General features: G+C 40.0%; 2 protein-coding genes across 2 annotated transcripts; both read right to left on the bottom strand.

Annotated features, from left to right (window-relative positions):
- Positions 1-565: 565 nt before the first annotated feature.
- Positions 566-8,617, bottom strand: supv3l1 (SUV3-like helicase). The gene is made up of 16 exons (XM_051380472.1): positions 8,151-8,617; positions 7,971-8,048; positions 7,374-7,481; positions 7,145-7,259; positions 6,781-6,949; positions 6,199-6,310; positions 5,237-5,314; positions 4,905-4,996; positions 4,611-4,791; positions 4,128-4,221; positions 3,859-3,978; positions 3,646-3,745; positions 3,476-3,556; positions 2,993-3,169; positions 2,026-2,174; positions 566-1,810 (listed from the first exon to the last, which is right to left on the bottom strand). Exons 1-16 carry the CDS (start codon positions 8,428-8,430, stop codon positions 1,435-1,437), a joined length of 2,310 nt encoding a protein of 769 aa, XP_051236432.1. The 5' UTR covers positions 8,431-8,617; the 3' UTR covers positions 566-1,434.
- A 977-nt stretch (positions 8,618-9,594) lies between these two features.
- On the bottom strand, positions 9,595-17,817 carry vps26a (VPS26, retromer complex component A). Its single transcript, XM_051380531.1, has 9 exons — positions 17,698-17,817; positions 16,072-16,221; positions 15,395-15,470; positions 14,763-14,919; positions 13,804-13,968; positions 13,581-13,687; positions 13,219-13,320; positions 12,998-13,107; positions 9,595-12,544 (listed from the first exon to the last, which is right to left on the bottom strand). The coding sequence occupies exons 1-9, from the start codon at positions 17,698-17,700 to the stop codon at positions 12,428-12,430; spliced, it is 987 nt and encodes a 328-aa protein (XP_051236491.1). The 5' UTR covers positions 17,701-17,817; the 3' UTR covers positions 9,595-12,427.
- Positions 17,818-18,168: the final 351 nt, after the last annotated feature.

Genomic DNA, 18,168 nt, shown 5'->3' with positions numbered 1-18,168 from the left:
TCTGTCCTGCCGTCCAACCCTGTCTTCCTTTTAGTTTCATTTTGTGTCTCTGTTGACCTATACTAGACCTTTACTGAAGTTCTGCAGGACCCTCAGATCACCAAAATATCACCAGTTTTATTGATGCCTGAGGTTGAATTAAGTTAATATGTCTAAACTGGTGCACAATGCATCTAGAATATTTTCATTTGATGGACGCGATGCAGCCATTTGATCATAGCTTCAGTGAAGAGTTGGAACAAACTGAAATAGAATATTCATGACACCATAGAATAAGATTGCTAAAAAATAATGAAGCTACTCAAATGGGAAAACAGCATTTTAAGGGATTAAAATAACTGTACAAGCAGGTACTTGTGGCTGATGTTCCTCTTCATTCATGACTTATGATTGATCTCCAGTGTATGAACTAATATTTGCTGTTTTGTAATGATTTAATATCTTTGTTGCCTCATGTTCCATTGAAAATTCATGTGAAGGATGTGAATGAATTATGCTGACTGCCGTTTAACAATGTGACCCACCTTTTAGCAATAAGTTACTTTTAAACATGAAATCAAGACAGTTAAAACAGTAATTTTTATTTGACATAGGTAATCACATTAAATATACAAATGAGAAAAATATGGTATATCATCTATATAGACACTAACAGGGCTGCACTCACAGGTTTTACATTTGAGTATTCTGAGCAAAAGGAAAGCAAACTGATTCCAGGCCTGCATAACACACGCACTAAGTGCATTTGAAAATGTTTTCCTGATCATAGTGCTTCTAAAAGAGCATTTATGACGGTGTGAACTGAAATCAACTGAAACATTGTGTTAGACCAAGTTGTTGTCAGTTTGCAGGTTGGAACTGAAGACCAGCGTTAGCTCAGGCAGGACATGACAATAACCCACCACCATGTCTCTACTCCTCATAAGCCAAGTGAGGTCAATAAAGTTTGTTGTGGAGCTAATTCGACTTATTAGACAACCAGTTTTCAGTTTCCATGGTGATTGTAACTGAAAGTCATTTTATGCTCACACTGAAAAAGGAGAATGTCTCATAAGGTACGTGAACCCTCAGCAGTGCCAAGAAAGAAAGGCCACTAGCTAGTAACCAGAGCACTAGTGACTGTTTGTATGTTAGATTTTTTCACAGTGAAAATAAGTAAATTACATGACAACCTCCAAATAATGCAGCTTTCTGCTGTAAATCTCAGCTGATCATAATTGAAGACACAGCTCTTGTTCAAAGGTCCCATTTTGGTGTTTCTTTTTTAGCTTTAGCTGAAAGATACTTTTAGTATTACTTTTAGCTTAAAACCCCCATAAATGTCAATCAAACCACCAGATGTTATTCAAAGCTTCCAAGGATCCCAGTTATTGATCTCCACAGGAACAGCACTGCTCATGTATAACAACAAACGCATTTTCCTCTTCATTTCTACTATACCTTTCCCTCTTTCTCTTTGTTGCCCTCAGGGTCAAGTGTGCTCTGATTGGTAGAATCCTGCACTTGATCTTTAAACCACTCCTTCTGCAGCTCCTGGAGCAAATGAGGAGTCAGCAGCCCGTCTTTTATTAGGCGATAAGCCAGAGAGCTTTCCTTCTCCTTTCTGTCACCTTTTTTTCCCTTTGGACTTTTGCTGCCGACAGTTTTATTACGCCTCTTGCTCTGTTTCTGTAAGAGATCAGTGATGGGTGGGTCAGTGGCTCTGATGAGACGGGTGATATTGCGAACACCCTCCTGGATGATTTGATCAAGTTTCTGCTGGATTGCTCGAACCATGACCGTGTCTGGAAACATGTCCATGAAGCGGTAGCTACAGAGACAGAGACAGAGACAGACAGAGACAGAGACAGAGACAGAGAGAGAGAGAGAGAGATGAACCGCAACATTAATAGGCAAGCAATGATGAGCACAGTCACCTACAGTAATGTATAGTTAAACTGTTAAGAAGAGTCAGGAGAAAGTAGTATGATGATGGAAGTCACTGCACCCAGGTTGCGAGTAGAAGAAGTGGAAACTTAGTGTTACCTTAACCAGAGGTAAAGATCCAACACATCATGAACAGCTTCCAAGTGAACCAGGTCTTTTATGTTTTTGGGTGGAGGGAGAGGCCAATGGATATGGCGACAGATCCAGTCAAATGTCAAGGGTTCGTCTCGACTGAACTGACGGGCAAACTGAGAGAGAAACAATATTAAAATCATTACAGGACAGCAGTATTTTGCTAAGCATTTACATTATAAGCTTCCTGACTACGCTACAAGCAACACTAATATTAGAAGTTACAACTTGACCCTGAATCTCAAAGGTTACTTGTTAAGGGACAGTAATTTAATTATTGTGCTAATATTGTTTTATTGCTATGATATAACCATAAAGTGAGAGGGCAAAGGTACAGTGCCTACAAAAAGTTTTCATTGGACACTGAATCCATGAATCATTTTCAAAGTAAAAACAAATCTCTGAAAACTGAGGCCACAAGTCAATAAATTATACAAGTATGTTTTTTTTTTTTTTTTTGCTGGATTAACTGCACCCAAAGAAATCCTCATCACAAGATGAATACCCTCATATTCTTGATCTATCTATGTCCCTTCATAGTGCATTCATCAATGAATTGTCAACTGCATCGGTAGGAAAAGGGGAAACGTAAGAGGCCATAAACTGCTGACTTGGTTACATCCGTAATGTAAAATATGACATCTTGAAATGTGGAGAGATGAGCATGAGGGGATACACCCTGAGATTAGTGCAACATCAAGCAACATTACCTGTAGTATGAAATGGCAAGAGGAGCAGGGGCAGGCAGGTAGGGAGTTAACATATGTATAATTTGTTTATTTGTACGATAACACAACCTTGTAGGGATGGTGTGGACAGTTAATAAAAAGTTAATTATTTTTCCTCAGTGTTGCTACTGCTCATCAGCCCATTGTTACTTCCTTCCTTATCTTCCCATATCTTATGCCTTCTTACCATGTTTACTTATACTGACCTTTAGGAAGGAGGTGCAAACGAAAAGCTGTTTCCTGTTGATGGGAGCAGTACAGAAGACGTAGCGTGACCTCAGGTTGAGTGGGATATGCTGAATCATATCAGCCAGAAACTTGAAGTCATCAATGTTGCAGACAAAATACATACCGTCCACCTGAGAGAGGCTGACAAATATTTCCTGCGAGAAAGGACGGAAAAAGTTTGTCAAAATGAGAGGATGAAGCTACAAAGTGATAAACTAGATGCTTTTCATTCATCGTGTCAAAGTGGCAAGATGGCAGTTAGTTCATTTAGCCTTGCTCTGCAGTCTTAGATCGCAACCAAATAAACACACAGCATGAAACAGTCCCTCCCAAAACTATTACTATTAAAATTAACTTCTGTTCTGTTGTCCCACTTTTCCAGCTCAATGTGATTTTTCTTTCCACAAACTGTTGCTTTCATACTTAATAAAAGCAGGAGAATGAACAGTTACTATACTCACAATGAGGTTTGACAGCGTAGCGTCAGGTAGATGATAGGCAAACATCTCTATTTGCTCTGCTGTAGGATGCAGACCTGCAGTCTGAGACAGAGGAGGAAAGATAAACACACATAGCCAAGCTGAGTTTCCAGGGTTTACCTAAGAGTGTGTGTCTGTGTGTAAATGATCACCTCTATGGGGTCTACTGAGTGTCGGAGTATTTCCTTCAGAATAGGCAGATCGTCTCTGTGCATGGTGGTAACTTCTCCATCTTTAAAAATGGAGGAGAACCTGGGTGAGGGGACAGAGGAGACCTGTTTAAAACATTAAGCTGACAGAAATTAAAATGGTTTGTTGATACCTTTAACACTCCTGGGGATGATAGAGGGAAACGTGAGACTGACCTTCCTGCGCGGCCAGCTATCTGCAGGGCTTGTGATGTGCTGATGGTCTCCATCTGTTTCTCCCCTTTCTCATTAGTGTTAGGCTTAACCAGACTGTTGAAGATGATCCGTTTTATACTCCTGGAGACAGAGGGGAAGACAAATGATGATATGAGCTGAGCTGATGGAATCTACACAATTTCTTCATAATAATTCAACAATTACACTTCTTGTTGGATGAAAAAATATAAATACCATGATAATAATACAGTGTGTTTGATGATACTTACAGATTAAGGCCCATTCCAATAGCATCTGTGGCAACCAGTATCTTGCAGGGGTCGTCAGGATCATTGAACTTCTTGGCCTGTGACAGCTTAGTGCCTGTAAATCACACAACAACCGAGCTTGGTCTCTGTCTGGAGCTTATTTACAAAAGTCACAGAAAAAGCCAAAATAATAGTTGGTAAAAATAAGTATGAATAACAGGAAACTTTACTTTTGTTTAATTTTTAAGATTTTTTCGGACAAACGTTTAAGCTGAAACCAATGAACATTTTTACAAATAGAGCGCGCTAGGAACTTGTTGATTTAAAAAGTACTTTATTCACACATGACCACCTCTAATTTTAATAAACATGCAGACACTAATTTATAGAAAAAAAACTTTCCTTTTTATCTTTGCTGCTAACCAAGATGACATACTGGATCCTTTCCCTACACACAAACATACATAAATCTATACATTCTTCTAAAACCACTTACAAACTCACCTGGAGGTAAACTCCCATAAATCACAGCACATTCTTTCCCCCTGGCCTCAATCTGTCTGCTTATGGAGTAGATGTCATTTTTACTGAAGCAGACAATACAATCTCCTGGACTTAAGTTGTCTAATGACTCAACAGCTTGATCCAGCACTGTGATTGGAGTTAAACGCTTGTAGGTGTTGACCTTAGGAGAAAGACATGAATGGAGGTTCAGAGAGAGGACAGAGACTGGTTACCCAAAGAAAAAACATCAGTGGCACTCTTCTCTTCCTGCTCTACTACATATTGCTGCCTCACCTCCATTTCCTCTCCAGTGGTGTACATCAGCTCTCTGACAAAGTCTATGGCTGCAGGTTCCCCGCACACATGGATCTCCTCTGCACAGAGACCTACACATAAAACAAAGAAAATGTCAAGTGCTGCTAAAATCAGGTACAATGAAAAAAAATATTTACACTTAAAATTAGTGCAAATGTTAGAGGTGACTATATGTTACCTAAAACAAAACCAGAGTTCAAGTTCATTAGTTCAGCAGAGACAGAAAGTCCAAGATGGCACAAAAGGTCTCGTGTGTGTGTGTGTGTGTGTGTGCGCGTTGGATTTTATGTTTTTGTGTGTGTGTCACAAACCTAGCAGTGCTCTGGTCCAGGCCCAGCCTCTGGAAGAATCTCTGATCATTTGAATTTCATCGATTACAGCCACCTCATCTACAGACAGACATACAAAAAAAAAAAAAAATACCTGTGATACATATTCTAAGTGCGGCAATCTCCATGTTAATAATCATCACAAGCATAGTTTCCATCAGTGCCTAAATGTCTACATGAGCTAACAAGAAACGGTTCTAGCAATCCAAAATATTAGTAAGGAAGTAGGGCTGCACAATTAATTGAAATATTATCAGAATTGCGATTTGGCCGAGCGCAATAGGCAAGTCACAGAAGCTGCAGTATTACACAGTATTACACTGAAGTATTGCAGTTGTGCAGAGATGCCCTGACCTACAAATCATGTTCTCCAGATTTAAGATAACACACCCTACAATAATAAATAATGTGTTTGGTACACACCCTAAAATAAGTAAATAAATAAATAAATCTGTGACGCAAAAGTTATCATCCTCACACTGATCAAAATATTTTTTAATATGATGATATGACATGATATTGTGCAGCACTGCAAGGAAGACATATGATTGTTCAACAGTTGGAAGATTTATCCAAGATGTGACAAAACTCTACTGGTGATTTTTGACATATCATATGAAAAAAACCCAAATGGTTAATAATTATTAGTGCATCAATTAATGTGTAGTAACAAAGTATACTGCTTTTTTACTTTGACAGAATCACACTCAAATACTTGTCCAACATAAAGGACAAATTTATTTACACAGATTTTTTGTGATTACACAGGATGAGAGGCCACCATTTTGGGATCAATTAGGAAAGAGTCCACCATTCATTTTTGATTTAGTTGATACAGTCTGATAAGATACAATTCAATCCGATGTCCAACAAAGCAATGTCGAGTTTTCTTGTTATATTAATGTTATTAAACAGAAATGTTTGTATGGGTTATGTTTACTTACATTTTGTGGTGACATTGCACATCTCAATGGTACAGGCCACATGAGCAGCTGGTCGACTGTCCAAGTCCACAAAGGTCCTCTCCTCTCCCGTAACCAAGTCACATGCAACACCCTGCGAATACACGCAAAGGTCAGTACAATAGTCAACAGTATGGCATGGTGAGTAAGAGACAGAAGACAACATCTTAAAAATAGACAGAGATGGGAAATAGAAAAGACGGGATAGACACAGCGAGATACAGACAAGAAAAAGACAGAAACTAAAATGCTAAGAAAGAATACCTCACTGATGTAACATTGCACCACTATAACATTGTCAGACTAACAACTGACAGATTAAAAAAAAACTGTCAAAACCTGGTGCCTACATTGCCCACGATGCAAATCTGCCACCAACAGTTTTGATGGAGATTCAGGTGTGTTAAGACACTGTATCTCATTTCACACAGCTCCCTCTGGAGCCGCGTATACATATACAACTTTTTCACACATGTTGTGGAACTCCCCAGCTCCTGTAAAAGACTAAAATCTGTGGAATTCCCCTTTAAACAAAAGAGATGACAGAAGAAGACAGATACGTACAGCAGTGTTGCTCTTCTCAAAGATCTCGTGGGCCAGTAGCTTCAGGGGGCCACAGTAGACTCCAGACTTTGCAGTTAGGTATCGCTGGATGGCGTGGTAGGTTTTGCCACTGTTCGTTGGGCCCGCATGGAAAATCACTTTCCTCTGGATGGCACGAGCTTCAGGGTACCTAAAGACACAAGCACACATCCACACACAGATACTTTAATCACAAAATAATATTGTGCAAGCTATGACACAGGCATACCGATGGTGACTGAGAGGTATAAATCACTGTTAGTACCAGATTGTTGAGGTGTATAAACAGCACATACAATAAATGGCACTGACAGTCCTAGGGCTTGCTCTATAATATGATACATACCAGTTAGCAGGGACTCTGAGGTCTGAGATCTTTCTCAGGTCGTCCATACAGTCCAGCATAGGAAAGATTTGCTTGGCATGACGCAAAAAGTATGGGTAGATGTCATCTATATGACCTGGAGTACAACAGAAATTAATTAAAATAAAAAATAGAGTTAATTCAACGTTTACTTTAATTAATATTATCTCTTGACAGAGCATCTTCTTGGGGGGGGTAAATGAAAACAGACCTGCTCCATAGCGAATGTCACTAAGGACGATGTGCAGATCGGCGGGAAGTGCTGTCATCTCCAGGACATACTTCCTGAAGCTAATGAAGGCCTGGTGGAACAGACGAGCTGTATACACACACACACACACACACGAGACACATGAGGCTCAACATATAAAGCTGGTTAGATAGTAAATTAGTTAATTTAACTTTCTTTTGGCTTTAATTGCCTTTATTTGATAGGACAGCTGAAGACAGACAGGATAGGGTGGCAGAGAGAGAGTGAGGGGATGACACGCAGCAAAGGGCCACAGGTCGGATTCGAACCCTGGGCCGCTGCAGCAAGGACTCAGCCTCGGTACATGGGTCACCAGCTCTACCCACTGAGCCAACCGGGCGCCCAGTTCGTAGTAGCTTGCAGCCCATTTGCTTTACAATTAATCAATTACAATTAATTACAATCTATCATGTAAAGCATAAATGAAAAGGAAATTAGTGGTGAGTGCATAAAATATGGACAGATAAGGCGAATAAATAATATTTATAGGCATTGAAATGAGGTGTTTTTGGAAACAATGTATTGACAGCTGTGAAAGGATGTAAATAAACTTCTCACCATCCAGGCCACTATCTGCTGCCAGCATCTGCATCTCTTTCCTCTTATAAAACCGGTTCATAAGTTTCAGCAGTTCATCTGAATCACAGACACAAAGAGACATTAACATACAGACAGCAGGAGCATTAGTTAGCTATCACCTCGTTTTCTTTACACTTGAACTCAGGTGAATGTACTCACTTTTATCTAGCGGCTGGGTCAGCTCTGCTCCCACATCCCCATCCACCAAGGAGTCAGCCTTCAGAGAGACGGGGACGAACAGAGAGGTGTCCGGGGGTTTTGGAGAAGAGTTGTTAGATGAAACATTTCTGCTACAAACCACAGAACCAGCCTGGTGTTGTCTGTGTAACAAACTAGAGCCAGCAGACGCTTGACAGCCAGCGGCGGTGATGCGAGCAGTGCGGGGGCTAATGTGGCGTTGAAGCCGGGGTAACAAATACAAACACCGGTTTACCGACATCGCTGCGAGTCGTTTTTTATCCCGGCTGTGAGCTCCTTCAGTCGGCCACGTTCAAAAAAACTGTGCTACTGTCGCTCCATGTTGCTCAGCAGCTCTAAATATTTGAATTACACACAACCAACTTCACCAGAGGACGGTCAACACACTCACTCTCATGCTAACTCAACGTGGGGTAGGACCAGCCATTATTTAGCTGCCCACAGATGTGCCTGAGTTGACATTGAGCATAAACTGACTATTTAAAGCGCAATGATAGCTCCTCGTTTAAGTAAGATACAATTGTTCAGATTAATTAATATGACCGAAAAAGTATTTTGTTTTTAACATTGTCGTGCAGAAGGGGGAGAAATATCAACAAGGCAAAATATTGGACTCCTGTATGGTTGAATCCGCAGATCGTTTATAAAACATCATGATCTCCACGCCGTCAGAATAATGTCCCGCTTTCAGCGTCTTTCCGGACATTGCCTGCCTTAAATACCGACTAAAAACGATCTTTGAAGGACCCAGAGCAATGTGTTCACTTGTATTAACTCTTCAGAAAATACTTTCTGTTTGTGGTTTCCAAATATTTACAGGATGGGCCCATTTGTGTCGGGTAAATTATGTCAGTTAATAAAAACATCTCTACTATAATGTTTGTTTTGTTCCACACAGCCTGAATTATAGACATACTGACATCTTAACCCCGCCCCCAACAGAAACAGTTTGACAAGCCACCATTAAATTCATTAATTCATTTTATTAATTCTATATGTTTTATCTTACATATACTATGAGGACTTTTTCCACTCCTACATTAATATAATTCTGGTGAAGAAATGCTAAATCTTTGGCTGGAGAGTTGCACGACAGATTAAAAATCAAGGTGCTTTGGTAAATGCAGGAGAAGGAAGCAGTAGGAGAGAGTTTGGCCTAGATTATGAAAGTTTGAGTACTGTGTGCCACTGTTTCATCAACTGTCAAAAATATTTACAGTGTGGGAGTCAGACAATTAAAATCTCTCTGAAACCTCTCATAAACTTTCCACAGGTGGTCATCCTGAAGAAATTAAAGGCAGGATGAAGACAAACGTAAATGATGAGATGTATCTGTTAACTTTTAAGTTTTCTGACTGTACGGTGTATAATTATCTTTTCAAGAAAGAGTGTTGTTCAAAAGATATTCAGTATAAATTTGCTTTATTCACGATTCATTTTAGCTATATATTTGGGTTTGGTGTATATACACATTATCATACACACACACACACACACACACACACACATCGATGGCATGATTAGACATTGTGTAAAGATCAACATGCAGTAGATAAGACAGGGGCAGAGAGTTTTGGCATTTAAGTGTCTCTTCATTACCTTTGAAGGTATTTAAAGTACACCCAACAAACCCTACCTGTACAGTGTGCAGAGACAGAAAATATGTCTGACAGGCACAAAGAAAGAAGCCTTTACTTGCAAACAAATTACAATTCCCAAACAAAAGAAAGAGGTCAAAACTATTTTAAAGGAATAAATACATCTGAACTATACATGTGAGTGTCCAGAAGTTTATGAAATAAAACATGTAACAGCATGACTTGCATATGAAAGAGACATAAAGCAACAAAGTATTGTACTTAGTAAGTCCAATTAAAACAAGTAGTGATATATAAATGACAGTGTCATTTCCATTACAGACACAGGAGATCTCTGAGGTGAAGTTGTCCTTGAATGATGTTTAGTTTCAGCTTCCATGCCCCCTTTTAAAAAAAGTTAAGCATTGGAGGGGAAAGTGCAAAACTGGCCACAGATCAGAGCTTAAGGGCAAATTCAACCTACACACAAGGCCAGCAACATCACCAAACTGTCTGTGCGTGTGTCTTTAAAGCGGGACCTAAACTGCCGGTCTGAGCATCACAGTGGAACATTGTTGGATTTTACAGTGTATTGATACTGCATCCCTTCCAGTGCTTACAATAGCAGACATGAGCCATTTAATAACATTAGTATTCTACTCATACCAAACCGACCGGCTCAAAAAAAACGCAGCACCCTATGAAAGGAAAGTAAAACTGACAAGAACTGTGAAACTACAGCCTGCTGGTTATTTCATTTTTTTCTCTATTGAATCATTTAACATGTAAACAGAAACCGCTAGTGTAGTGATTGACAGAACGTTCACTCTCAGGTATAAGTAGCCGGACAACTTCCTTAACTTTCCACCTTTTTTTTTAAGCTTTGAATTTTAGAAATTGAAGAATTTCTTACATCAACTGAAGTCAGAGTCAGCAGACACCGACCCTGGCGCAGGAATTTAAAGGTTCAGTTCAACCAAATTACAAATGAACATATTTCCCATTTAGCCATACAGATTTATAGCATCCAAGTTTGGAGATATCTCTCTGGAATTTCGTCCTCCACTCCAGTAAAGTGGAGGTGAATGGAAATCCATTTGCGGTGCTCAAAGCGCTGAAATTTAACTCTTCTCTTCTTTTTGTAATTACGGTGAACCGACCATTAAATAGCTCTGGAAGACAAACAACAAAAAAGGTTTCTATTCTTAAAGATTAGTCATAAATAAATGGCACTTTAGAGATCAAACAAAGTGTCCCGTGCCAGAGAAACATCTTGACTTTAGAAAAACACAAGAAGGAATCTTTAGATACATTTAGAGGCAATCCTGTAGTAACCCGACAAAGCCCATCAGTGAAAACTGCATCAAATATTCATCTTAACAAGAGACTGAAATGTTGTATTGAGCTTGAGAATCTTTAACAAGCAGAGCATTTGAATGTATGATGCTTTAAGAGCTGCAACCATTAGCCGATTAACTGATTAATCAATCGTTTAGAAGACGTACTGGCAAATATTTGGATGATCGATTCATTGTTTTCAGTCATTATTTCAAGGAACTCTCTATAATAGACTAAACAATTAATTAATTAACTGAGAATCTGCAGTTTAACCGATAATGAAAATATTCATTAGTTGCAGTTTGAAAAAGATTGTTTGAAATACATGACACTGAAATGATAATGTCCACCTTAAATCAAAAACAGTTTGTATGAAATGAGACTGGAAACATGGAATATGTATGTCTGAGAGGAATATGTTTTCATTTTACAAAACAGCCACATTAGAAGATAAAAAATAGGAAGCATTTATGTTGAGATGGACATTTGTTGCATTAAACTCTTAATGTCCTAATTAAGCAGACATTTGCATGGAAAAAGCCGTCTGTGGACGACTGTTGCATCAGAAGTGCTAGACAGATGAACAAGAGCATCACGGTAGCTTAAACTCGGGTATTGTGAATAAACACAGAGACTGTGTGTTGACTCAGAGCTTAGCCTCTCACGTCCTCCGTTCAGGCCGATCCCCGCATCTTGAATACTTTCACATCACTGGCTAGACTCTGGAGAGCGTCATTTTAAAAAAGGGTGTGTGGGAGGGAGGATGCCACGGAAAGTCCAGGATAAGCGCGGTCCAAATATGCAAATAAAAGAAGCTCCTGTTGCAGAAGAATGGGATAAATTGTGTGGCGGTTGTCTGTAGCCATCTCCTCTTTTCCATCTGTGCTCCTGTATTATAATGCATTAAGCAAACCGAGACTGTATGGCTTCACTTGTGTGTGTGTGTGTGTGTGTGCGGTGTGTGTGTGTGAGTGTGTTTTCAGTCTGAGACGCAGAGATCAAAATAGGCTGTCTCACTGTTCCTTACTTGGGTTGGTTTGATTTGACATTTAGCATTCGGCCTTCTTGGATTGTATGCTTGTGCATCTGTATGCGAGCGTGTTTCAGTCCTGGGGGAGGTTGTGTGATGGTGGTGAGACCACTCACACCTGAAGCTGTGAAGGTGGGGCGAGGGTGGGGTGTCTAAAGGTATGTTGTGTGTATTTATGTATACAGACATTTCTCAGTCTCAGGAGATAGTGGGGCAGCGCTCACACCTCTGGCTGTTCAGCAGTGAAGAGTTGGGGTGTGTCTGTGTGTATTTTCAGTTCATAGCAGCGCCCGTTACATCTCTGGCTGTTCTGCATTAACTGGCTGGGTTCGGGGCTCGGGCGACTCGTAGCGCTGATGGAAGTTTCTTTTCCTCAGCTTCTCTGGAGCTTTTCTCCACAAAACAATCTCCTAAACACAGAGGCAGAGAGATGATTACTTAATTACAATTATTTAACAGATGTATACAAAAGTAGAGAAACCCTATAATAGGAAAACAGCAAAAAAAATCTATATGTGTACTAATAGTCTTAGCCTTATACTCTAACTGCAGGATGTAAATGTGTTAGTGAATGTGCGTCCACATACGAACAACAGAGCACTAGTAGTGGTCAAAAACTCCACAGGATACATTTAATGCACGATTGTTTACCATTAAAAAATAATTCAACATTTGCTTTGACAAACGAACTGTATCTTTTTGAAAACGCAGGACAACTCTGCTACAGCAGGCCTGCACGTGTGTGACAGCTTTGTAACAAAGAACCAACATACACAGATAAATAAACTATACAAAGCAGCCAGGGAGACAATGTACACCTGTGTAGTTAAGATGATATGCAGAAACACATTGTGCTCCGTTACCTGTTGTTTAAAGTATCTTCTGTCCTCTTCATCGACCAGGACCAGATTGAGGAAGTAGCGTACAGAGAACTTCTTGTTGACATCCCTCATGGTTGGTGTCAAGTCATATCCTGTAATGAACCAGAAGATGTGATAAGCTGTCACTCAACATATTACCAACAGAGAAGATGAGAGAAGAGAAGAGAAGAGAAGAGAAGAGAAGAGAAGAGAAGAGAAGTTACCTGCCAGGAACAGTCTGATGGGGATTGATTCTCCTTTAACTGGAGCTCCATCCATGATCTCATACTTTGCAACCGTCTCTGTCTCTGTGGTAGTGCTGGGACCTGGAAAGTAGGACAACAATTACATTGAGTGAGTGGGGTAGCGTTCAGTAAAGTGGAGCAGAGCTGACAGAAGTTTCTATGCTCTTACTGAGACCTAATCTGTTTAGAGAAAAGCAAACCAACTACAGCATCTCACAGCTAGAGAAACCACAAAGGTGATGAACTACAAAGTTAGCACAGTCATGCTGCTGGTTAAGTTTCTCTTAACGTTCATGTGTCTGATCTGTTCTGAGCTACACGTGGTTACCCAGTATTCTTACCTATGCCCGTTATCTCCTTCTTGATGAGCTGTAGCTCCATGTGTTGGATCTTGATCCTGACCAGCAGGAAGTAGATCTTCCCAACAATCACATCCTTAAGGTGGTATCTACAACAAAGAGACGCATAAAAAGAAGCTGCTCAAACTGATCTTATTTGGATTTGGGGTTTGCTGAAGAACAATTCAAGACTTCAACAAAAAAGTTAAAGTGATATTGATCTTACTTGGATTTATTGTACTCAAACTCAATATGCAGACAGTCTTCTATGCCGACCTCCATCTTGATTGAGTTGTTGACATCTGGGTAGGTGGCTAACTGGTGGACAATCAGCTCGTATTCCTTCACCAAGTCAGACAGACGACGAACTATTGTCACCCTGAGGAAATACCTGCAACAACAACACACAGACAACGCAAGCTTTCAGAGTCGGACTGAAACAATGCAGAAAATGCTGTAATCCCAACATATTTGCCCGTTCTGTCAATCTGTGACAACCATGTGAAATTTGTAGGAGAAAGAAAAATCCTTCACATGTGCACCATAAATTTGTCATTAGTCATCGTAAGTCAAACCCAAGACAAACATTTGTGAACCTGCAGCCAGCTAAATCTTTGAGATATTCACTTTAAAATGATTGATCAGTGCTTATATTTAATATATTTCCTGTGAATAAACCAATTCAATAATGAATCATGTCTGCACTACTGATACCAGTCCTATACCAGCAACATATTTATTGATCCCTTCAGGGATTTTTTTCCTCACTGTCGCCCTCCAGCAAGGTGTCAGCACAAGATGAGCTGGAAAAAAGCTTCCCTGCAGAGTGTTTGCTGCCAAGATTGAACTTGGACGCTACATGCTGAATGTTAGTTTTTAGATTTTATTTTCAAATCAACATTTATTTAGATTTTTATTTTGATGATGTTTTACATTTTATTTATACATTTGATTATTTATTTGCCGTGGCCAATTTTATCTATGGTTGTTCATTTTGTTTTTATGTGTCGTTTCAACTTGCTATGTGCTATGTGCTTTGGGCTGCATGTTTGTATGAAAGGTTCTAAATAAAGTTGAGTTGAGTTCACTGCCCATCAAAAACATCAAACAGGACTAAAATAATAAATGCTATAACAGAACTTGTAGTTTGCCTCATGTAGCCTCGAAACTGTGTAATTCATATACCTTAGCCTGACATTCGCTCCAGTATAGGACTCATAGGGCTTCTCCACCTGCATGAACTCAAAGTCGTAGCTCCTGTTCTGGGTGAGTTCTCCAGGCAGAGCCAACTCTTTCACCAAGTCCACAAACTCATGGGTGTTGCTCTTGTCAGAGAAGAGCTCTGAAATACAGCAGAATGGATTTAGAGTGGTTGGTGTATAATTGAAGACAGTTTAAAAACACACCACAAAATGTTTTATACATTGGTTTTATTTCAGCATGTCATGCTCTTTCAACACACTGCTCTCGTTACCCTCCTCCCTACAGCAAATACAGTTGGAGGAGGGCTTAGCTCCACTATGGCAGGCTGCACATGACGACCACATGCTCCGTTAAACCTTTTAGCCACATGAGAACGCCAACAGACCACTGCTGACTAGTAGTTTTCCAGCGATAAAGCCCAATGCACTCAATTAACATTTCATGGAGCTAGTTGCGTAAGGCAAATATATCCATCAGCACCATCCCACTAATATCAGAGCTCACCATAATCATAAATAACAATGAACTCTGCATACACTTTACACCTCTTGCAAAAGACCGGAAAACAGCGTGATAGCAGAGAGTAATAAATGCACCACTTTAATCATGCTCACCTATCTGTCCAACAAACTCGATGCGGATGCCCTGATGCTCCAGTCGCTTTCCTCCCTGCTTCACATTTAGATTCACCTTGAGAGGAAACATTTGATCAAGAGATCAAGTATCATATGAACCAAAAAGCATGTTGTCACAATGATAGTTTGACAATATTATCAATTTATACATATATATTTGACCTTGACAGAGAAAAACTAAGAGATCCTGTTTTTATAGATCACAAACAAGCATTCACTTTTGTTAGGTGTTGGTACACGTGCAGGTCCAAACAGGTTAAGCTCTTCTGTGATGGCAGAGGAAGCCAATCAGGCAAATATCGCAAGAATATGTGAATGTAATAACAACTAGACTCCAATATTACTTTATAAAGCAGATGTATCGGCTAATACATTCATGGATCCTAAACATAGATGCTTCACTCCCTCTCAAAGTCGGAGCAAATCTTGCACACACATCAAAAGAACCTTAATTTCCCATTGGGCTCAGTTAAAGAGAGCATCCCAAAATAGGCTGGTGGATGGCCGTGAAGTCCATTATCTGCTGACTGAGTACTGTTCACTAATAAATAAAATGACAGCGAGTTTAAAATCATGCTTCATGTGTGTACAACTTCCTTACTGAACCTTGCGGAGCTCGCAAACAACACTTTATAAATAACGTAAATTCCGGTTACCTTCCCAGACACAGACTCCCCATCGTAGAACAGGTAGTGTTTCTCCACTTTCCCATCTTCCGTCTTCAACTCGGCCGTCTTTCTGTTCTCTGCATCGTTCAGCAGTACATCTATCTCACAGACCGGCCCAAACAAACCGCCAAGGAAACTCTGAAAACACAAAGTACGTCATAAAAAACTGTGGATTACATATGGCAACAAACAGACGTTTGAGACGTCCTAAAGTCAACTTTTTCAAACGGTTGATTGAATAAATTCCACTTATCGGGAATCATATCACAATCTGTGAAAATAATCGCACTGTAACTTTTTTTTACCATATCGTGCAGCCCTACTACTAATTGACAAGTTACGAAACAAAACAAGATATCAGACAAAGAGTGGAAAATCCATGAGCGGTGGCTATCTGGATCTAAGAGACTGAAACACAATGTCAGTCAGATACCGATAAGATAACTGATAATTTCACATTTTGTTAACCTGTAGTTCATAAGTAGTAGTTTTCACACATTTTATGACAAGAAAGACCAACGTATAGTGAGCAAAGATGGATGATTTAATATTTCAAAGCTCTGTTCAAACCAAATCTAACTCACATCAGTATTGTTAGCAACAAATGAAAATGTTCCAACATACTTTGGCTTTTATAGAACATAAAGGCCATCAATCAAAATAAATCATTATCATTATGGACCGATCATTTATCGGCTGTAATTTCATTATCCCCATAATTCATAATAATATACCTTTCCTATTATGGTGCATCCCTAATACCTGTGTATACGTGTGTGCACATATGGGACAGTGTGCTGTGGACCCAATCACAGTCTGAAGCTGTCATCATGTAAATCCCCAACAGCTACTCCCTATCTTTATTTCTATACAGACTCAATCACTTATTATCACCGGCTGCACTCCCTCTGCATTGTTTCCCTCTGAGCTGGCACACAGTCACAAACACATGCTTCAGCATGAGGGAGCAGCACATCTGTAGAGATCAGCCAAATCATCAAGATGTCAGGAGAGACCAATCAATGCCTGGACAGGAGTGGGATTCTTCAATTCATCCTGTAAAAGGCTGCATGTTATAATAAAGGAGACTCCCAGTACACACACTAAACCCAGCAGCAGTGCATCACAGACAGTGGCTATCAACTTGCAATTGTGTCCTCGTCTAATAGACTGCATACACAATCAACCAGCATATGCTTACCACATTAAAATATTCAGCAATGAGATTTGAATAATTCAACATGCATGTGACACAGAGTACAACTTCACGTTACATCGCGATACCCAGCAACGTTAGCCAACAATAATATTCGTCCCCTTCAAGCTTTAGTAACCGAAAACATAAGCGAGCTACAAACCACTGGAACTAAATCATCTACAGTATCTTCATTAAGCAAAGCTCCTGGGCCGCTTCCCAAAACACCACAGAGAAATCAGAGACGGCCTCGTACTAAATACTAACCCGACCAACCCAGCTAGCTTTCCTGTCAGGTTCAAATGTTCAACAGCGGCTGTCAAGTGAACCCCCGTGATAATGCCGGGGTCTGTATGAATAAATGTCCCGGTTCCTTTCGGTGCAGCCCGAACAGCTGCTGCTTGTTTTTTTACACTCACCATCTCGGCCGTCTAGACAGTAGAAGCTAACAGCTAGCCTCGCTCCGTGTAGCCAGTCCGTCTGAACCAGGAGGTAGTATCAAGGCTCGGCGTCATGTGACCCGGGTCATGTGTGTGTGTGTGTGTGTGTGTGTGTGTGTGTGTGTGTGTGTGTGTGTGTGTGTGTGTGTGCGTGTGTGTGTGTGTGGGCAGGGGGCAGGGGGCAGGAGAAATGGGACATATTATAATATAACTTATGGGGAAAAAATTGAGTTTAGAGTTAATATTATTAAACCCAGGATTCTTTTTTTTTTGGAGCAAAATGTTTTGTTGATGATGACTGTTATGTTGATAGCCATTTCAATTAGAGCTTGACTGATACTGAATCCTTGAAAAACCTAATGAGCAACATTTTTGATAGGCATCCTTTGTGGTTATTATTTTATAAAATGTGACAAAAATATGTAGCGAGTGGGACATTTGACATTTTTA

Source organism: Dicentrarchus labrax, unplaced genomic scaffold, assembly GCF_905237075.1.
Source record: "Dicentrarchus labrax unplaced genomic scaffold, dlabrax2021, whole genome shotgun sequence".
NCBI classification, from domain to species: Eukaryota; Metazoa; Chordata; class Actinopteri; family Moronidae; genus Dicentrarchus; species Dicentrarchus labrax.
Note: the sequence above shows the minus strand (reverse complement) of the source record. Positions and strands in the feature narration are given on the sequence as shown.